The sequence below is a fragment of the Centrocercus urophasianus genome, unplaced genomic scaffold (genome assembly GCF_019232065.1).
Source record: "Centrocercus urophasianus isolate 14NV4802_14NV808 unplaced genomic scaffold, USGS_Curo_1.0 seq_16, whole genome shotgun sequence".
Taxonomy (NCBI): Eukaryota; Metazoa; Chordata; class Aves; order Galliformes; family Phasianidae; genus Centrocercus; species Centrocercus urophasianus.
In genome coordinates, this window is record NW_024884711.1 from 112,476 (window position 1) to 134,968 (window position 22,493).

General features: G+C 37.6%; 1 protein-coding gene across 5 annotated transcripts in view; it reads left to right on the forward strand.

Moving 5' to 3' along the window:
- GOLGA4 (golgin A4) overlaps positions 1-22,493 on the forward strand; it is a 58,733-nt gene that overhangs the window by 21,355 nt on the left and 14,885 nt on the right. For 4 of the 5 annotated variants that reach the window (XM_042816738.1, XM_042816734.1, XM_042816735.1 and 1 more), the window contains 11 exons: positions 2,356-2,454; positions 2,958-3,096; positions 4,087-4,274; positions 4,779-4,862; positions 5,519-5,666; positions 11,535-11,713; positions 12,274-12,405; positions 13,387-13,542; positions 14,343-18,541; positions 19,320-19,441; positions 20,027-20,157. In XM_042816738.1, coding sequence (XP_042672672.1) covers positions 2,356-2,454; positions 2,958-3,096; positions 4,087-4,274; positions 4,779-4,862; positions 5,519-5,666; positions 11,535-11,713; positions 12,274-12,405; positions 13,387-13,542; positions 14,343-18,541; positions 19,320-19,441; positions 20,027-20,157 — 5,577 coding nt within the window. Of the gene's footprint in view, positions 1-2,355; positions 2,455-2,957; positions 3,097-4,086; positions 4,275-4,778; positions 4,863-5,518; positions 5,667-11,534; positions 11,714-12,273; positions 12,406-13,386; positions 13,543-14,342; positions 18,542-19,319; positions 19,442-20,026; positions 20,158-22,493 lie in introns of those variants that run through there. The other variant, XM_042816737.1, reaches the window with a different exon arrangement.

Genomic DNA, 22,493 nt, shown 5'->3' on the forward strand with positions numbered 1-22,493 from the left:
CTGCAACTTCTAGCTTTTTTAGTATTAAGAAATAATTATACTAGGTAAATATAAATAACAGGCTCTTCATATAAGGGTTTTCATGGCTATTGAGTTCACTGGTTTCTTTTTTTGTTGTTGTTTTGCTTTACTTACCTTTTTTTGGATAGAAATAATTCTAAAGCTACCCACAGCCTTTCAGACAAATTGGCTAGTCAGTATTTCTTTCCAGTTTGCTACAAATGTAGAAGTGTATCCCATGTCAAGTGTGTAGCTGTATGCCCCAGGAGATTTAATTTTCCTGTGTATTGGTCCTTTGTAAAGTTTGAGAGGTTTATATATGTCAGAATTAAAGTGTTTTCATTAGGAAAAGGGTTGCATGTTTGCATACTGAACTTTTAGCATGTTTTGACAAAGTTGTTTGATTAGAAATAGATGTAATTGTGTGTTTATGTTTAAAAAGAGATATAAAATATATATACGATGTGGAATTTGTTTATCCTAAAAGTATTACAGGTGTAAAGATTCCTAAAATCTAAGACTTATATTCTTTATTAATTTAAAATCTTCCAAATCAATTGTTTGGCATTCTGAAAGCCCAAATATTAGAACGTGTAGTGAAACAGTCTTAAAGCTTAAAATAATAGTAATTACAGTATACAGATAAAATGGAAAGGTTCCACTGTGGAAACTGAAGAGTTACAGAGTTCATCGTTCATTGACGTAGCCACTTATTATCAGCATTCATTAAAAAACAAAGCCAAAAGGGCTGTCCTTCATCATACAATCTGTTCTTCCTGTAAGTGTTTTGGAGTAGACAAGTTTCTTCTGAGGAGGCCATGTAAGAGCAAATGAAGTTTTGCTTGTTATGAGCTGATGGTGCAAAAAGCCCTTGCATGTAAATATTTGTTCTGCTTTAGGTTTTGCACTGGGATTTTCCTTTTGAAAATAATCCCTCGACAGTTCTTGGTGTCTCAGCTCTCAGACAAGGATCAGAAAGGGCTTTTGAATGCAGAGGTGTATTGCAGTGCTGGATTCAGAACATTTTGTTGGCTTTTTGCTGTGGAAGGAATTGCCTCTGGAGCACAGGAGGAAGATGTGATCACTACCTGTTGACAACTAGAGGCAGTATATGGATCGGAAGTGGATGTGGTTTGTTGAAAGGAGAGGGGAACAGCTTTATTTGAAGCTGCTTTGCAGTACTGTCCTTTTGGCTTGGTCAGTGCTCACCACTGCTGGTCTCACAGTTGGTGTTTACTGGTTGGGGAAGGGATAGATAGCAGGAGACCATAAAAGTGAGACTGGGAGTTGAGTGAAAGCAAAGCAGGCAGCACTGTGTGCCTTGCATTTTGTCTCATTTGCTTTTTCATCCTTTCTTTATGCTTTCTGTGCTGCAGCTAAGCCTGGCTGACAGGCTTATTTACAGATAAGCATATTTACAGGCAGTGCTTGCTTTTACACAAGCAGCACCCTTGCAGAGTAATGGTGATAGAACTGTTGGCTTTCTGGGGTAAATCTTCCTAGTGAAGGTGCGTGTGGATTAGGAAATAAAAAAATAAAAACACATGTAAATAAAGTGATTTGCAGTGCGTGAATGAAACGTGTATGGTTCTGGTTCTCTCAACAGGAAGTTGAATGCAAATGTAAATACATCAGTTGTCATAACAACTAATTATTTAAATAATGATTAAAAAATAGACAAACTTTAAAAGCAATCAGACACTGCCTCGAAGTATTTTGTAGTGTAAATATAGTAGATATTTATAGTGCAAAATAGTGTAGATATTGCTTTCATATTTAGGTTACATCTACAAGTTTCTAAAGCTGTTCAGCCAAATGAATTCAAGTGCCAAGTAAAGCCACTCTGAAGTTTTTTGGCATCCTCTGTCTCATTTGAGACACATTCAAGATTAAAAAAAAAACAAAACTAAAGAACCCATATTACTTTCTGTTGTTACAAATGGCATGTGTCATATTACAATTCTAGTATATTGAATGAGCATAAGGGAAATTTGCATTTCTGCTGTTTGTGTTGATTTAATCTGGTGCCTAAATGCAGAGTCTGGTTTACCAAAGTGCATTTTGTAGATCCTAGGAGAAATGTGTCTGTGGAAAACAATTTTTAGGAACAGGCTTGAAGGGATCCTAGCACAAACTGGAAAAGAGGATCCTTGATAATTCTACGTCAAATCCTAATCTCTTATTTAGGTGCTGGTATTCCTGTTATGTTGCTTAGTGAAAGAAGTGGATGCTTTGTGGTTTGTTCTGAAGTTACAGTTGCAATGAGATATTTTTTACTGTTTCATAATATAGAGAGAAGCTCTTTGAATTCGTGTTTCAGTTTTCATTTGAAGTGTGTTTACTTATGGTTCTCAGGAGCTCCAGATGGATCAACAAGCAAAGAAACATCTCCAGGAAGAATTTGATGCTTCCTTAGAAGAAAAGGATCAGCTTATTAGTGTTCTGCAAACTCAGGTAGAACACCATCACCAAGAGATGTTTTTAAGAACTATTTTTTTCCAGGCACTTTTTATGAATTCCCTGTATTGAGTGTCCGTGTTTTATTATAAATGCTGTTGTGTTTTAAGGCTTGAGAGTCTATGATTCCCTAGAAATTAAATAGATACCTTTAGAATACCTTTGGAAAATCTTGTTCTTGTTAAACAGAGATGTTTGATCAGCATTTGAATACCTTAGCAATGTCTTTGTTATCAAGAACATAACATTAGCAGATATTTGAGCTAAAAATGCTTTTGTAAAATACATGGATTTTCCTTAATTGATCTTTCTCCACTTCTAAGCATACTATTTTTGTTGCTTGGAAACATAATTATGATTTTTAAAAATGCTAAAAATCATCAGACAGATTCTTCCTTTCTCTGTTTGAGAACAGTTTTCTTAACTTTCTCTTGTTCTGCAAATGAAAACGTGGTCATCCTAGATTCCTTGCCTTTTAACAAAAAGAACATTTTGTTTAGGTATCGTTGCTGAAGCAGAGGTTACAGAATGGTCAGATAGGCATTGAATTTCCTGATCCAAATAACCAGTCTGAACCACAAGTTCAAAGTCAAACAAAAGAAATCAATGCAGAAAATATTGTGGAACCAGCAAGCGATGGTAGGTATTGGGGCTTTTTTTAAGAGATCTTGGTTGTGGGGGGAATAAACCTGCTGTTATTTATGATGGAGTAAAGTAACTTAAGGCACAACATATTTGGGCTGATCTCTTTTAAGTGTTCCTCTGTATGGAGATATGTGAGCCATAGAAATCCCAGTGTTGTTTAGATTTGGTTATTGATTGTGGGATAATATGTTGCTGTATAACATGAAGTACTGTGTGACTTCATAGAAGTTAGGATTCAGATAGAGATAAACATGCATCTTGAAATGGTCTTTGTTGAGCATCTGCCATGACTTTTCTGTTTAGATAACTTGTGGTGTTAGAGCAAAGATTTTCTTACCCAGTGTCACATCTTTGCTAAGAATTTGCTGCTTAGGAAGTAACATATGCATTTAGTCCCCTGGAGTCAGAGTTCAGGATGTTTCCTGTGCTCAGATCTGCTTTGGGATTTTGGAGTGGAAGACCCTATGGTCATGAAATGAGGGGCTGAGAATGTGTCTGATCCTATTTCCAGAGCACCAAGACAGATCAGAAGATATTACCCATATCCAGTGAAGAGAGTAGCTTTTCTAGCTATGAGAAGCCATTCATATAGAGAAAAGCATAGCTTAGAGAGATGCTGAACTTGGCCTTTTTCCTGCCTATGCAATATTGCCAACCTTGCTTTACTAGAATTAATGTCATACCCAACACTGTGAAAACAGGGGCCTGTTTGCTTGGCACTTTAGGGGTGTGATCTGCTTTGCATTTTGGGATTTGCAGGTTAATTTGGAGTTGAAGAATGCATTTGCCATCTTGTGTATGTGTGTGCATGATTTCTGGCTGGACCTGGAATGCATTTAAAATAGTCAGTAAGAAGTATCGCAAAGTTTGCACAGCTTTTTTTTTATTTTAAAGAGCTGTGAGTCACCCACCGTGTGAATTAGGAAAGTAGATCTGCATTTTGGAAAAAGTGTGCACGTGGTAATGTTGGTATATTGTCTGTAGAGGGTAATGAAGATTCTGTTAAAACACTGGAAACTCTTAATCAGAGGGTGAAGCGCCAAGAGAACTTGCTGCAGCGCTGCAAGGAGATGATTCGGTCACACAAGGAGCGCTGTGCCCAGCTAAGCAATGAGAAGGAGGCACTGCAGGAGCAGCTGGAAGAGAGACTTCAGGAGCTAGAGAAAATGAAGGTAAAATGCTCTTGATTTTATGCGTAGCTACAAGAACGGTGTAAGAATTCCAGTACTTGTGGAATTTATTCAGAGGGCACAAATGCTGCGTTGCTAAGATCGTCTTGTAAGCCAAGATGCAAGAAGGGGAGCAGATGTTAGGCATGTTTCCTGCCCATTTTACTGTTAGAGCTCTCTCATTCACAAGAGAATCCCTGCCTTTGGATACCTGAATTGTTACGGAAGCAATGAAGCAGCCTAACAGTGGAAGATTTAGGAGTAATTCTAAGGCTGCCTGCTTTCATTTCCCTGAACTTCATTCTCTGCTTTACCTCCAAGGAGTACTGCAGTGTCCCACTGCTAGCCTAATTTAATTTGCTTAATGTAACGACAGCTTTGGTTATTTACCAGTCTAGGAATCATTCTTTCTAAAAGCCAAACGTCGAGTGCTTGCCAGAAGGTATTTTCGTGTGGGTGGCAGTGATTAAAGCTTTTGTGGATGGGCTCTCTTTATTTTCATTTTAGGACCTTCACATGGGTGAGAAGACAAAACTGATTACACAGCTGCGTGATGCAAAAAATTTGATTGAGCAACTAGAACAGGACAAGGTAAATAAGGAGGGATTTTAATACAAACTGCACTTTTGGAAGAAGAGTGGTTAAACTTGAAATATCTGACTTAGTGGTGTTTGAAGCTGTTCTTGGTCACCTATTTTGGACTCCCATGGTTACACACCTCAGTGCAAGATTTAATAAATCTAACGAGGATGAGATGCAACATAAAGGAGTTAAACAACCAGTAAAGTAGCTCTAGTTTCTTAGGAATATGCAGAGTTTCTCCATTTTTATTCCTTCTAACATTTTTGGTTACTTGGAGTAACTTCTGATGGTGGTGTAACAAGCAGCATGGCTAACGCTTGTCATCTGTGCTTGCTCTTTAAGGAGAAGCAGATGCACAATGGTGCTTTTAGTTTACAGAATACATATTTCAAAGAAAAATAAAAGAAAATTTTTTTCTGATGGTCCTTGTTTACTGGAGGAGTATTTTTAACCACTGGATAAATTCTGGCTCTTCAAAATAATCCAGTTTCTGATCTTTTTATTATTTTCTATTTTCTGACATAGAAAAAAAAACCCCACTATTTCTGATACTGTAGAAACAGATAAAAGTTTATTTCCAACATGGAGTGTGTCCCAGCTTGAAATTGTTTTCGATACGCATTTTATTTGTTTGTTAGCTTTTATCACAAGGACCTTTTCCATAGGGCATGGTAATTGCAGAGACAAAGCGACAAATGCATGAAACACTGGAAATGAAGGAGGAAGAGGTGGCCCAGCTGCGTGCTCGGATCAAGCAGATAACTACACAGGGCGAGGAGTTGAAGGAGCAGAAGGAGAAGTCTGAAAGAGCTGGTAAGAAACTGAAGTTTATTAGCTTTCGTATTTGATCACAAGAAAGCTTCAGCATATTTTTGCAGTTTTTCACCAGGTGTTATTTGGATTGGGTATTAAAACATGCTTTTTTTCCTAATGTTCTGCTGTGTCACCCCTGCTGGCATCGTTACTAACTTCATTTCTGGTCATGAGTTATTAACTGTTCTGTGTGATGCTCTACTATCAGTTCAACTGAGCAAGTAAGGAAACTGCTGAAGCAGCTGTACCTCCTTTGTAGCAGGAAAGATTGACACAGTGTTGTACTGGTGTAATTTCAGGAGAGAAACTTTGGGAAGATTTTTTTTAAATGTTAATGCCTTCTATATTTGCTATAGAAAACATAGCAATTAATGCATAAGAACTTGGGAAGATGTAGGAACAGAAGGATGTGTTACAATCATAACAAACATTTGCTTTCAATAGTTGTAGCAGAAGCATTTCAGGTCTTTTTCCTAGTAAAACATCAGTGATGATCCTGTTGTTTCAGGGTTTTGTGACCTCATGTTTGTACAATTATTACACACCAAAGTTTGCTGTTGTTGGAAATTTGGTAGCATTAATTTTGTGGACTTGCAGTCAGTCTTTCCACCTTTCTTTTTCTTTTTTTTTTTTTTGGACATGGTGAAAGCTGTTTTACACCATATCTGTCTAAATTCTTAGAGAAACATTTAGATTGTTCTCATAGGCATTTGGAGGGAGTAGTTCACAGTCTTGGCAGGAGCTATGATGTGATCAGTTGCATAAAGCATGCAGTATGGTGTTTTTTTCTCTGTAAGTATTGAGAAGTTCAAACCATACATCTTGTAGCAGTTTTATTTTAAATCTATGTAAGCTTAGATCAGAACTTTCAATTTTAAAGACGAATTTGTGATACAGAAGAACAGGGTCAGCTTCCAAAACCAGCAAAGGATACATAAAGATAACAAAGCAACAAATGGTCAGACAGAAGACTTCTGTACAACCTATGAAAGTAACAAATATTTGGATTAGGTGCCCTCCTTCCCCATCCTTTCATGAAAATTTTTAGCTTTGAAATCCTTGTTCTAGCAATCAGTGACTCCTTTGCTGAAGTTGGAATTTTGGAGACTGGAAAGCTTAGATTTTTGGGTTTGTTTTTGTTTGTTTGCTTGTTTTTTAAACAAAATGTAGTTATCAAGAATATTTTAACATCCCCCAGATAGGAAGTTACTGCAGACATTGAAACGTAGCCATTTTTGAAGCGGTGGAAACCTTTAATGAGGAACTGAGGTCCACTCCCTGCTGTCTGTACAGTCATTGCCTCACATCTGCATAGTTGGAATATGAAAATGAGTTAAAGGCAATCTGTTTTCGTATTCACTGCTGTCACTGCAATGACAAGGAATTTCACTTAGTAATAATGTATTGAACACGTGGCACTTCACATACTATACAACACTTCACTGTGTTACATGTTCTTTTTATTTCTAAGTGCTTATGGTCAAGTTTATGGTGTATAAATGTCCATTTTAACACAGAGTGCTTACTTTTGCACTCTCTGAAGCATCCATATGCAGATGTTGGAACCTCTGGAAGATTACTTAGTGCAGTGAATTTTATTAGGTTTTCCTATGCATTCCAAAGAAGTTGTGATGCACAACTGAAGTGGAGCTCAATGCAGTCAAAATCATTGTTCTGGCGTTTGAAAAAACACCATGAATATTGGGAAAGCTTGGAATTGGTTCTTTGTCACAGGCTTTGGCTTTCACAAGTTCTGCAAACTTGGCAGCTTTATGTGTTTGAGGTCTGAAGATAGGTTTCTTGGCTACTTAATGTGAGATTACTTTCCATTGTAGACTTGTTGATTTTCTATATGGTGATTCAGTGAAGATTTACTCAGTGCGATATTGTATTTGCAGCAGTGTTACATTTCATCCACATTATGATAAAATAAAGATTTGTACTTTTTTTGTACTTGGCATCTACTTCAGCCTACAGTATAGCACTAGGACAAAACTCATTGTATTGTGTGGCTACTTTGTATTTTAAATTTTGTCAGTGTCAGGTATCTGGCTTTTGTATTGTAATGAGGTGACAGTGCTGAAAAGCACCAGTATTTGATTCAATACAAGGAAAAATAGTGACAGTTTAATGTGAATGCATTTTTGTGTACTGACAGATGCATATCCTTATTTTGTGTGCATTGTATAAACTGCAACCGTGTCCCCAGTTAATGTTACAGCTCAGTTTTGTTACGGTTAGAAGTACACTGTATGAAATCTCACAGAGCATCTTGTTTTTGTGCATCCACACATGCCAATAAGTGAATCATGGTGCCTTTCCCAAGCCTTGTATGAACAGGACTGGGGTAAGGGCTTTCTTTTCTTACATCAAACATTGGGTGCTTGGTCTGGGCTCTAAAAGTAAATTCTGTGCTTCTCAGGCAATGGCAGTTCATTAACTGGAAGCAGCCGCAAATGTTACTGAATGCTTTTCAAAATGCTTTTCACTTAACAATAATATTGTTAGAATTAGTGAATTTATTGCTAAACTGAAGTTTGTTATTCCTCAATTCTTGGCATAAGCCGTCGACTTCTCAGAATGAAGTTAATTGATGAGTTTATATTCTGTGAAGTAAAATAAACAAGCAGGCTTTAGAAAGTGAATTCCTATTTCTTCTTTGCTGCTTTCTGCAGATGACATTTCCTTTGCAAGATTAATGAGTTTATGCTTTGTAAATTTCTATGGAGATTAAAAAAGGCTCGACTGTGTGTTAAGAATCCTGCATAGCTGCTCAAAGCAACTGTAGGAAATTAATTCAACCTTTATTTCTCAAGTAGCTTTTTGACAAGATGCCTGCTCTCAGCCTTCAGTAAGAAAGCATACAGTAAGCATCTTCTGCCAAATCAGTTTTGTGCTTTGTGCACCATTTCCAGCAGTAGATGGCACTACAGCTGAAGGTAATACATGTTTGCAGTACTGACCAGGCTAACCAAGAAGTCTTCACAATACTGATTCATGTTACACAGGGCAGCAGAGGCAAGGAAGGGAGAGCTGGAACTGATACTTAGGAGTAGGATATGTAAAGCAGTTAACTTTCTGGTGCACGTCTTAATTAATCAGTTTTGCAACCTGGCGCTTCTTAGACTGTGCTCAGGTTTTGTTTGATTTTATATCAAAAATATCTGTTGGTCTGCTTTGGTCACATGAATGAGTTCTTGCAAGACTTGTCCGGTGCTTCATTGGTGTGTTTGTTAGCACTTCTGTTTTGCCACTGAGCCTTAATGAGACCAGTACCTTAGACAGAAGGATCTTTTCTCACCATTAGCTGTGCTGGTTCAGAAGAGCAGTGGCAGGGTCCTTACTTTACTCTTGGGATTCAGAATAGATGTACTTGGATATAAACACTGGCTCCTTATTCCAAGCTTTTATCCACAGTAGTATTAAAAGCTTCAGTAGATTAGAAAAATAATAGTAACAATAGTAATTTAGGCTGTGTTCTCCCTCCCTGGTGTTAGCCCTCTACTGGTTTGAAATTCGCTTGTGTTATGCTACACTAGAATTAACTACTCTGATTTAAAACGTTCTGTTTTGCTGAAGTGCTCTAAGTGCCTGAGATGCATATAATTTAACTTTTACAGAACCGTGTGTGTTTGTGAAGTGTTGCTTTTTTGTGCTTTCATTCCCCCTTGACGTTTCATCCAGCAGCTCTGCCTAGTGTTTGCATTAGCATCCTGCTTGCAATTATGGCAGTGCAGCTGTCATCCTGCATGTTGCTCAGCTTTCACTTACCAGCAGGTCAATCTTAGTGCAAATTTGATTCGTCTGTTTAGCGAGTTTGTGGGTGGTGGCAAATGCATTAGATTTCATTTCTCGGAAGGAAGAGATTGCTTAAATGAAATTAAGATTCTGTTACTCATAGCAAGAATCAGAAAATGAAACAGTGAAATATCTTATAATCTGTTAGATGCAGGTTTTCTGTTCCAAATTGTATTTAGTAAAAGTTGAGGCTGATTTGTCTGTCTCTGTGTGCTTTGGCTAGGGCTAAGGGAAGAGGAGAGCAGTCACTACCAGTCTCCAGATGCAGTGGTGCAGCCTGCATTCATGGTTTGGGCACAGGAGGAAAGAGTGGAGTCCTGCTGGCCTTGGGTGGCAAATGCCCCAGTGGAGATGATGAAGAACATGCTTGGAAAGCAAGTGGCTGCCTCATTAGGAGCTATAGGCCTCGTGCATGCTGGCAGTGTACTTTACACTGTTTTGCTTTTTGACATAATCTATTAGGTTTCTGTAAAGAGTTCTTGAAGTACTTTGTAAGGAGGTATTGAAGTAGAATGAGGGATGAAAAACTGGGTATGATTATGTGGTTTGGTATTGTCATGGTCAATAGCAGACCTGTTAACATCCTAAAGCATAACTGTTGCTGTGAGAAGTCAGAGAAAAGCTTCCTTGCAAAACAGTTGGAAAAGGTCAGAAATTGGATGAATGCAATTTTATGGACTTAAGTAACTTGGAAACGTATTTGTGGCATTGGCTCAGCAAGCACAGTTTGTTAAGAAAGACTGGTTTCAAGTGTTATCAGAAGATTTTTAATAGGAATTATGATTTGCTTCTCTAATTCATGCCTGAACATTATTAAATATGGTTAACTGCGTTTGTTTCACAAAAAAGGATGACAGTAATTGTTGTGAATGCCTACTAAGCAATGGTGTATCAAGGAAACAAGGGATGTGTGTTTTTGGGGTTTAGAATTAAGGTAAAGAAAGGTGAGCACACTAAGTAACATCTTAAAAAGTGATTTTATGTCTGTTCCAGGCTAACATCCAACTAGTCCAGGTTTTTCTGTGCTCTGTTAAATTACGAACATGACATCGGTACTATGATCACAGATCTTTACAAAGGTATTTTGCCAACGTTAGTTTATGTGAAGAGTGTCTTGAGACTGAATTTCTGTGCTGTCTTGAGACTGAATTTCCCTTTGACATGCAGCAGAGGCTTCTCTGCTTATGCCTTTCTCAGGAAAAGGGACTTCCCTGATAGTGAATACTTCCTAGTCTTGTGTCAGTCTGTGGAGATTCTGTTGTCAGTTCCAGCGAGGGATTTGGATATTGAAACTGGTATTGAGAAATCATGACAAAACAGCTCCCATTCAGGAACTCGAGAATCGATTTGCTTTCTTTCTATATTCAAATGATCACCTCAGAAGTGAATGAAACAGGCTAGAATATTTGTTATGGTAAGAAGCAGCTGTGAGATGATTGCTTCCGCTACCTAAGTTGTGTTTCAGCAGACTCCTGTCTGTCCTTACTTGTGCTTGTGTTCTTTGACACACGTTACAAATATTCAAGTTCTTTTGAGAACAAATGCTAATATTTTTTCCTCAGATTTTTTTTTACAAAGTTTATAGAAGCACAAGGCAATCTTCACGAACCCACATTTTTCCATTGTCCCTTCTGATTGTGTTCATAGCAGTTTGTATTGAAGATAGGCAGTGAGAAGATGAAATTAGTAAAACCCATCTCTACACAGTATTAAAGAGAAGGTTATCAGGGTTATGCTGTGGGAAAGCAACAATTCTTTGGTAAATAAAGTACAATGCCATTGTACTTGAGTATTCTGTTCAGGAAGAGTTCTTTCATGATTTAGTAAAAAGTGAGAAAATTATTTGTTGCTTATGGCTGGAAAAAGAGCCATAGCTTTACTTGTATGGTTTACATACCTTATAAGGATTTTAGGGGAAGAAAGAGAAGCTACTGAAATCCAAAAGCAACCAAGGCATTCACAGCCATTTATCAGTTTTTTCCTTTCTAGATAATAAAATGATGAGAATTCTTGATGAATTCATAAGCTCACGAAGGTTGTTTTTTTTCATGTTTTTTAAAATCTCTCCAGCTTTTGAAGAGCTTGAGAAGGCTCTGAGTACGGCCCAAAGAACAGAAGAAGCCCGGAAAAAATTACAGGCAGAAATGGATGAAAAAATCAAAGCAGTAGAAAAGGCAAGTGAGGAAGAGAGGGTAAACCTTCAGCAAGAGTTGACGAGAGTGAAGCAAGAGGTGGTTGAGATTATGAAGGTAAAAGCTGAAACTCACTTTTATTGTTGTTTTTTAACCTAATCGTTAAATTACAAATAAGTTATAGCTCTAAAATGCATTTAATATTGATGTTTATGTTGCTAATTTTTCACTGATGCTTTGGGAGAATGATTTACTTACATAATGTAATTCATTGGTAAAGCATCTATTGAAGCTGTAGGTAGCTGTTTAAGGTCAGGTGATGATTCTCTTCTGGCTCATGAAATAATGGGAATAGAGGGAAAGTCGCAGACAGAAGCTTCTGTTCCAATTTGTTGTTACATCTGAACTAAAATTGAAAACACTGCGTTCACCTTTGTAGAAGAACCTTTTGAAAATGTGATGCTTCTTTGATGAGAACTGTGGAAGACTTGAAGTTTGAAAATAACATTTGACAGGACTTATTTCTAGGAAGTGTCTCAAATAATTGTTAGTTACTAAAAGGAAACAAATGCTTTTGGTTTCCTTTCTCTGCACTGTGTTTCTTATTGGGAATCAATACAAAATGTTTTGTTAATTCATGTTTTGAAATTAGTTTTTTTGTGATGTTTGATTCCCAGAAGTCTTCAGAAGATCGTGTTGCTGAGCTGGAAAAGTTACATAAAAAAGAAATGGCTACCAAAGATCAGGAGCTAAAAGAGAGATTGCAGGCCCAAGAAAGAGAGTTCCAGGAGAAGATGAAGGCAGCTCTTGTAAGCATTCCTAAAATGTGTAGAAAGACATTTCTCTAAGTGTGAGGTGGGTACCAGAAGTTTTAAATCCCATTCCACAATGGGAGTCCTTTAGCACTCAGATGTGAGTGCTCTCCAAAAGTCAAGGAGCTCAGAGACATCAGAGCGTGAAAGATAAGCAGCTACAATGATCCAGACTGAGTTAAAGATAATGAATCAATGTTGGTAATCACTGACAGCTGCATGTTCTGTGAAAAATTATTACTGTTTTTTTTTTTCTTTAACTCTCTTTGTTAGACTTGTTTTTTAAATTTCTACCTCTGGGTTATTGGAGATTGGCCACAGCAACTAGAGAAAACGAGGTACAAAGAATGAAGCTGTTAAACGAAAAGCATTGACTTTCATGATGTCTGGTTATGTGATGTTGTCAGAGTCACACGTTTGCAGTGGTTGATCTCTGGTAGAAAAGATCCTGGTGGGTCTTTGCTGTAATCTGTAGTCCACTTCAGCTCATTGTGCAGTTTCACTTCTCAGCTAGGTGTTCTTTTCTGCTCTTCTTTGATGGCTGGTGACTAGAACAGAGGATGTTGACTGTTCCTTCCTGAGTGTATTCTTCTATTTGTTTTTAAGATGACTTTTTAATTATAAGAAATAGAGATATAAAAATCTCTTAGCAGAATCAAGTGGAGACAGATGCTTGTTCCCCAGAGGTGTTACTCACAATTAATAATGGTGACCAAACAAAAATGAAATGCTTGAGTTGAATTGTTTGTCATGCATTTAAAAAGAATAAGTGGAAGGCAAATGGTTGCCAAGTAATGAAAATGGAAATGATCTGTAATAATCTGTTTTCACAAAAATTCACACCACGTGTTTGTATGTAGAGGTAATATATGTGATTATTATATGATTCCTACTAACTTGTTGGTAAATTTCCCATTATACTGTTTCTGAAGGTGTGGGCCATCTTTATAGTGTATTGTCTTACTCATTTTGGTACAGGAGAAAAATCAGAGTGAGTGCTTAAAAACCCTTCAAGAGCAAGAGCAACAGGAATCCCTAGCCTTAGAAGAACTAGAGCTGCAGAAGCAAGCAATACAGTCAGAATGTGACAAAAAACTCGAGGAGATGCATCAGGAAGTAGAGACTTTTAGAACTGTGAGTAAATATTACAGAAATGTAAACATTTTCTAAGAACGCCGTTCAGAATATTCTGAACTCTGACAAGTTTACGAATAATGTGGATGTTTTATGCTCAGGTTTGGCTGAATTACACAGTGTAATAGTGGTGACCAAAATGTTACGTATTACCAAAGTAAGCTACAGCTTGTACTTTTTTTTTTTTACAAGATCAGATTTCAAAATAGAGCAATCTGTTCACTTTGTATCATGGTGTAATATATAAAGCATCCATCAGCGCAGGTTTTATGTGGTACAGGAGAACAGTGCTTTCATCAGTTTAATTTGTGGGTAGTGCTACCATACGAATGCTTACAAAGCTGCTTAAGTAGTAAAAATTTGCTAAGTTTTTTGAAGTGTCTTTTACTTTTTGTCACAGGAAAGTTTGTATTTTCTCCTAAAGGAGGTTTGCATTTTATTCAACCACTCCCAAACTTAAAGTTGTGAATTTTGCCTATGGGGGAGTTTCATCTTTACAGCAGCAATGATATAAGAGGTGGAATTAAGATAAAACTAGTATGTAGGTATAAAGCCCAATAGCCCTTGTAGATTCAAGAAACCTTTAATCCAATCCTTTTTGTTCTTAAACAAACAGCATTGTTCTTTTATACACTGCATGAATTAAGTTGTTTGAATTATTAATTTCCAAGTTTTTATTTTGCCTGTTTTCACTGCAGTGGAATAGAACTTCTTTTTTCCATTAGCTAACTCACTTAACTTAATGGAAGCAAGGTCGATAACAAACTAGATAAATTAAATAAAACTGTGCTTTCTAACAGAGAATTCTTGAGTTGGAGAGCTCTCTTGCAAAGTGCTCACAAGATGACAGAAAGCGTTCAGAGGAATTAAGCACTTTGATGGAGTCTGAGAAGATGCAGCATGACAAGGAAGTGAGTGATATAGTGGAAAAGCACAAGGAGGAGTTGGAGAACGTGAAGCAGCAGCAGGAAAAGCTTTGGACAGAAAAGCTTCAAATTTTACAGCAGCAACATGTAATTGAGATAGAAAAAATGAGAGAGAAGCAAGAACAAGAAATAGATACGATACTGAAAGAGAAAGAAACGGTTTTCCGTACGCATATAGAAGAGATGAACGAAAAAACATTAGAAAAACTTGACGTGAAACAAACAGAATTAGAAACATTGTCATCTGAGCTATCCGAAGCACTGAAAGTACGTCAGGATTTAGAACAAGAGCTCTCAGAATGGAAAAGTAAATTGGGTGAAGCAAAGCAAGAATTTGAAGGAAAGTTGGAAGCAGAGAGGAATCAACACAGAGAAGAGGTTGAAATTATGTTAAAAGAGCATGAGATGTCTATTCAAGGAGTCGAGAAGGTACTGAAGGAGGAACTGAACCAAATGAAGCAATCATTGGAGGAGAAGGAGAGACTGCTAGAGGAAATAAAAGCACGTGAGCAAGAACTAAAGGAATCTGCACAAAGATCTGAAGCTGAACTTGTCCAAGTGTCTGCAAGGCTAGTGGAGGCTTCGTTATCTCAGCAGAGCACTTCTGACCAGCAGGCAAAGCAATATGAAGAGGAATTAGCAAAGCTTCAGCAAAAGCTGATGGACCTGAAAGGAGAAAAATTGGAACTTAGTGAGCAGTTAGTAAGAACTGAGTCCCAGCTGAACGAAGTCAAGAAGGAGTTAGAATTGTGCACCTCTCAGGTACGTGACCTGAAGCAGCATTTGCAAGAACAAAGCGATGAAAACATCCAGAAAGTAACATCTCTGACACAGCAATATGAATCTCAACTGAAGGATCTACAAGGAGAGGCTGATAAGGCAAAGCAAAGTCTAACTGAAAGGGAAAATGACATCGAGCACATGAGGAAAGTACAGAATGAACAAGTGGAAGAGCTCAAACAGAAACTATTAGCCACAGAGGAGAGAATTAGTACTTTACAAGGAGACTATGAAAATAAGCTAAAGCGTCAGGAAAACAAAATGGAGAAAATGAAGCAGAAATCAAAAGATATGCAGGAAGCATTCAAAAAGAAACTCGCTGAGCAGGAATCTAAGCTAAGGAAAGAGCTTGAAAATAAGCAATTGGAGTTCAGTCAGAAAGAGAGCGAGTTCAATGCTAAAATATTGGAAATGGCACATGCCAGCTCAGCCGGAATCAATGATGCTGTGTCAAAACTGGAATCTAATCAGAAAGAGCAACTGGAGAGTCTGGCTGAGGCTCATAAGAGGGAGTTGGAAGAAATTAGCCGAAGTTGGGAAAAGAAACTCAATCAGCAGGCTGAAGAGCTCCAGGAAAAACACGAAATGGAACTGCAAGAGAAAGAGCAGGAACTTGGAGATCTGAAAGAGAAACTTGCCACCTGCAGTGCTGAAAAGGAGGACTCAAGGACAGAAATAACCCAACTGAAGGAGGAGCAGGTCAAGAGGAATGAGACCCTGAAGCAATTGCAAGAAGATCTAAAACAGTCCTTGGCTCAGATGAGCGCTCTGTCAGATAGTGAAAGTAGCCTGAAAGCACAGCTCCAAAAGCTGGAGGGTGATCTTAGTCAGTCCCTGAAAGAGAAATCAGGACTTCAGGAGCAGATCAGCAGGCAGAAAGCAATTGAAGAGAAGGACAAAGCCAGAGTTACTGAGCTGGCTGGTAAGCTGAAAGCCCTGGAGGAGAAACTCCAAACTATGCAGTCTTCTCACAATAAGGATCGCGAAAATTATGAGAAAAAAATCGAGGCTTTTCAGCTACAAGAAACTGAGGTTAAGGAGCTCGTAGCACAATTAGATTCTTATTGGAAGAGCGCAGAAGTTCTGTTGCAAACAAAAAGCAATGAATTAATTGAAAAATGTAATGAAAAAATGGGTATAGTAACATGCAAAATTGCAGATTGTGAGCGCCGAGCTACAAAAGTTAAGGAGGCGGTAATTGTTAAAATGAATAAGTCAGTGCAGCAGCTGCAAGAGAAGGACAATGTAATAAAGTCCATGAGGGCTGATATTGAAGGTCTTGTAACAGAAAAGGAACAATTGCAAAAAGAAGGAGGGCATCAGAAGCAAGCAGCAACAGAAAAAGAAACTTGCATAACACAGCTCAGGAAGGAGTTATCAGAAAATATCAATGCTGTCACCTCAATGAGAGAGGAACTCCGGGAGAAAGAATCAGAGATCTCAACTCTCAACAAAACAATAAATGAGCTTAACGTTAGAATTGAAAGCATGGTAAGCTTAACAGAGAAGGAAGCAGCCATCTCTCTATTAAGCACTCAACATCAAGAGGAGAGGTTGCAGTTGTTAAACCAGGTACAGGAGTTATCATCCAGTATTGAGGTACTGAGACAAGAAAAAGCGTCGGCTCTTGAGCAGGTCGATCATTGTACTGCCAAGCTGTCAGAGTGGAAGACAAAAGCACAAACGAGGTTTACACAAAATCATGAAACTATTAAAGATTTGCAGAGCAAACTTGAGGTAAGCAATACCCAAGCCACTAAAAAAGATGAAGAGCTAAACAAGCTGAAGGAGGAGCTGGCTCAGCAAGGCAGGGATCTGGATAGTTTAAAAAGTGCACTGGAGGAAAAGGAAAACAGGATAGAAAAACAAGAAAGTGAGTTAACTGCAGAGTTAAAAAGAGTTGCTGAATTGGAAGAACACATTGCTCAGAAAACTTCAGAAAATGATTCCTTGATGGAGGAACTTAGGAGGTATAATGAACAAAAAGACGCGGAGCAAAAAGAGGCAGCTTGGCAACTCCAGCAGGCAGAGAAGGTTGCTTTTGAAAAAGACAATCGGTTTAAGGAGGCTGAGGAAAAAGTGCTCAATCTTGAAAAGGAAATAGGTTCTCTGAAAGCTGAATGCGAAGCGAAAGAGAGAGAATTTGATCAAATGAAGTCAGCGATACTTAAAAGCAAAGAGGAAGAACTGAAGGAGTTGGAAGAGAGACTGAATGCAGAGAACAGCACGAAGTTGGCAGATCTGAAAAAGAAGGCAGAGCAAAAAATTGGTTCTATTAGAAAACAATTGACATCTCAAATGGAAGAAAAGGAAGAGCAATTAAAACAAGATAGAGAAAATCAGGTAAGACATTTGGAACAAAAAGTCCAGGAAAGAGAGGCCAAAATTGAATCCCTGGAAGAAAAGATGAAGTCAACAAAAGATTCCATGGAATTAGAGAGAGAAATGCTGCAAAAAATAGAGAGTGCTAAGGCTGCTATAGAGCAAGAAAAAAATGAAATACTTAAGAGTGTCCAACAGACACACGAAGAGAAAATTAACAAGTTACAGAAGGACTTGGTAGAGAAAAACAAGCTGTTGCGGAAGTATGAAAGCGAACAACGTGAAGGTATAGATTCTCTTCTAGAACTGCAAAAGAAACAGGAAGAGCTCCTTAAAAAATTGGAATGTGCTGAGAAGACACAGAGAGAGGAGCAGAGTGTGACTGAAAGCCTCAGGGAAGAGCTCGAAGAGCAGGCTAGAAAATACTCCTTGCTAGTGGATGAACATGCTCGGTGTGGTGGTGATTTAGCAAGTAGTAGGGAAGAGCTGAAAGCTAAAGAACAAGAAAATCTGGATATGGAGAATATAATTGGAGATTTCCAGAAAAAAATGCAGGAAAAAGATGCAGTCAGTCACTCTTTAGAACAGAAGGTGAGAGAATTGGAAGATAATCTAGCTAAGGTAAATGAAATGCACAAGATAGAGATGGAAGATAGAGGTTTGAAATATGAAGAAAACCTAAAAAGTTTACAGCAGCAGCTGGAAGAAAGAAATGACCGCTTGAAAGCTTCTGAAGCAAATGCCGAAGAAAAGGCTAAATCTGCTTTGGAGCTGCAGAAGTTACTGGGAGACATGCAGAACCAGCAGAAGGACTTGCAAGCTAAACTGGAGGAGACTGACAGGGAGAAACAGAAGCTACGTAAGGATGTAAACAGTCTTCAGAAAGACCTGCGTACTCTGCGAAAAGAACATCAACAGGAGCTTGACATGGTTAAGAAGGAATCCTTAGAGGAAATGGAGCAGAAAATCAGGTAAGTTCTTCAGTGCCAGTGTGGTTAACATCTTAACAACTTAAACCTTAGGAAGACCTTTTTATAGCATGATTTCTTACATTGCAATGATGACTGTTTTGCTTTGTTTTGTTTTCTAGATAGACTTAAACAGAAAGCAAGGAAGGAACACATAAAACATTATTTGATTCACCTGTTTAAAATATGGTTTCTCATTTGACATTGCAATACCACTCCAATTGTTCAGTGAGGTTTATTTCCAGCATTACCAGAACATGAGATACAGTTTCCTGAAACAAGAAACAAAGTTGACTAAAGCTCAATTCTGAGAGCTTGGTGTCTCCTCTGAAGTAGCTCAGTATCAATTGAAAGTTCAGAGTGTGAACTGGGGTGGTGGGAGGAAAACAAGTAGTACCAAGAAGTGTCCATATGTACTGCAAAAAATGTGGTATGTTGTTCAGTGTTCTGATAGTTTATCAGGCAAGGAAGTTCCTAAAAATTTAACCATGGGGTCCCTTTAATTCAAAGTTTTGGGCAAAAAATGTGTATCTTTGAGGGAAGCAGAATGGGAGGATAATGGCACAGGATGGTTCAATTCTGGTTTGTTTGTTTTGTTTTACAAATGAAGAACCTGTGTCTTCCAGGTGAATTAGATGGAAAGGAGGATCCCACAGAATTCAAAACCAACCCATTATAAAATAGTTTTGGAAACTTCCTGAATTTCTTCCCTTGTTAAACTGTTCTCATACTCTTCAAACTTTTATTTTCTCAATGAATTTTTTCTTACTTTTTTGTACAGATGTGAACAAGAGGACATTGAATTAAAGCACAACTCTACATTAAAGCAGCTAATGAGAGAGTTCAATACTCAGCTTGCTCAAAAAGAAATGGAATTGGAAACAGCTGTAAAAGAGACCATCAGTAAGTGGTACAGTAATGTAAATGTAAAATGGAAAGGCTGGAAAGTAACCAGGTGTTTTGGAAAAGATATTTTATTTGCATCTCTGATGAAGATATGTATGTAATGATTTGTTGTTTCCTAGAGAAATAAGAGGAATCTTCTCTTGCTCTTTGTACCCAGAGTACAGTGTATTTCAGCTTTTTTTTTTTACTGTTGATCTTTTGCCACTGTAATGTAAGTTGGGGTTGGAGAAGAAAGTATCTTTTGACTTCATGTTTACTGAAAATACTCCCAAGAGTGAGGAATTCCTGAAAATTTGCAGCTGTTCCTGGATAGAGGAAGAGATGCAATTAGTTGGTAATTACTGGTTGTGATCTTAACTCCTAGAGAAGGTCTGACATCAGGCAGAAAAACATGATCCAGATGCCAGAATGCTAACAATAAAATTCATGTAGATTAGAATCAAGTAATATAATATGTTTTCCTGAAGAGCTTTTTTTATAGATACCTACTTCAATTTTTTTAAGCTTTTAAAATAGCATTGTGACTTCATTCATCCAAATATGTATGCCTTTTGATTTTGCCTCCTCTCTTATTTTGAATAGGTAAAGCCCAAGAGGTAGAATCTGAATTGATAGAAAATCATCAGATAGAGACAACTCAGTTGCATAAAAAGATTGCAGAAAAAGACGATGATCTGAAAAGAACTGTGAAAAAATATGAAGAAATCCTTGAGGTATCTTTCTAAAAAGTGATCTGGCTACTTACATATGTGGATACTTACATACACATATGGATACTTACATACAATTTCGTAATAACTCTTCTTTTTTCATTGCAGAACTGGACAGAAAACTGTAATGCATTGTAGCAAAGATGTTTTAAATCTCTCTGATTGAATTATATTTTACATGTGTGGTGACCTAGTTTCCAATTAAAATATTTGGTTGTGTTTTTGGAATGTGTAAGAACAGCAAAGATCAGCCCCCAGCTCTTACCTGTGATAAATCCTTGTGTCCTCCAGCAGTTTTTCTGTGCTCCAGATCATAGCAACCAAAGCAAGCAAGTTAAAATTTAAGATCCCCCAGATGATTTTGTTGCTTCTAGCAAGGATTTAAATACAGTGCTAGAGATATCCTCACAGTGTAGCTCCCTTCTGTGACATGCTCTGTCAGGATTGGTACCACAGTTCTTAAAGTAAGGTTCTTTTCTATGAATTTTTTTGCAAGTAAAACTTCCATTTTTTACTTCTATCTGGACAGTCTGTCTTCATGACATTTGTAGGCATAGCCTTGCTCTGATATCTCACCAACCAGAAGTTAGCAGCCAACTTCAGTATCAGAGATAATTGACCCTCCAGGGATGCTTTCTGTTGTAGTCAAGCAGGAGCTTAGGTGCAGAAAATATACTGCAATGGACTGAATGGCTTTCAGGTGCTAAACTGTTACTGTATTGGGATGCAGACTTTATCTTTGGACATTCGAGTTCTGCTTGCACAAATAATGTTTAAAAGACTGTTTTTTGAATAGAGCCATTTGCAGTAATAAAGAGAACTTCTGTCTGTTTATGCTGAGTCCCAAGAGCTATGTCTGAATATTTTATTCTAAAAAATCCCAAATCTGCAGGCAGATGATCTATCCTGCTCTGTTTTTGAACATGAGGCAATCTGAGTGGATGCGACAGGATTTTAACAGTCCCCCTTTTTTTCTTTTTATCACAGAATTTAGAAAAATAGTCTAATATAAAACCATGAAGTTAATTTTTTTTATGGCATACATCATTCCAGATCATACCTGCGTCTGCAGAATGCTGCCATTCAAATCCTTACTGTGAAGGCCGAAATAGATCAGTGATGTGAAATTGTGAAGGTGTAGCTCTTTTCTGCTTTAAGATACATTTAGTCTGTATGGATGTGACAAGCAGGCGTGCTGGACAGAATTTGTAGGGTTGCAAGTTTATGCTTTGTTTGACTTTGTTGCAATTGGAGGCACAAACAGTGATGTTCAAAGTACAGTGAGGTGTAGTGCGATATTCTAAATTACAGACCATGTTTATTTCTTGGTGTATTTGTGAGTGTTTTTGTTACTGTGGCAAAACAATAATGAAACCTTGCACCAATTCAGAGAATTCTGAAAAAGAGCTGCAAGAATCTTTAAAGTAAGTGAATATTTGTTAAATTCACTGAGAATCTCTGCTAAAACAATTGGAACACGTGCATCCACAGATTTTATCAATTTAATGTTAAGGTACCAGTTACTACCATAAATATACCCAACTTGGCACATGACAGGTTTGAGAAACTTTGAATCAAGAACGTCATGCAGAGAGGTTTCTCAGTCATAAGAGGTAAGGAGATGAAGCACAAATCATGCCATTTGGAGGAAAGAAGTTTGATCATAGTAACTTTGTGGCTTGCTCTTGCACTTGAAATGTGGTGAATGATGCTAAAAATTAGACTAACTTGATGTGTGCATCCTTAAAGACCAGCAAGAATAAATCATTCTGTTAGAATGAGTTATTTACAAAATGTTCTGCTGGTAATTTGTCTTGCTTTACGTGCTGTCTGCTTATCTTTTATAAGCACTGTTATCACATAGGATTTCACCAGAGTCTCCCTAATTATAGACTTGTAAATCAATATAGCCTATAATTTGAGGGCTGTCTTTCTTCTATAGGTAAACTAACGAGTATAATTAGAGAAAAATTAAATGTTGTACTCCAGCTAGTTTATCTAAAGCCTGTCTGAGCTAAAATTGAAATATATAATTTCAGATGCATATCCCCATGTGAATAAGGGTAGGTTCTGTGGTTTATTGAAGTCTTCGTTTGCAACTGTAATTAATCTGGATAGTGTGTGGTTTATGTATTTTCAGAGTATGCCAGATGCTGTATAGAACAAGAAGTTAATGTAATTCCATGCTGGAACCTCACATGATCTCTGATTATTTCAAACTCTAAATCATGATCTCTACTCAGTGGGTTGTACAAGTCATATCTTACAGAAGTTTTAATCATCCTTTCTAGTTGCTTTTCTGCATTTTAGCTCCCTGCTATGACTGGGTGGTGTGCATG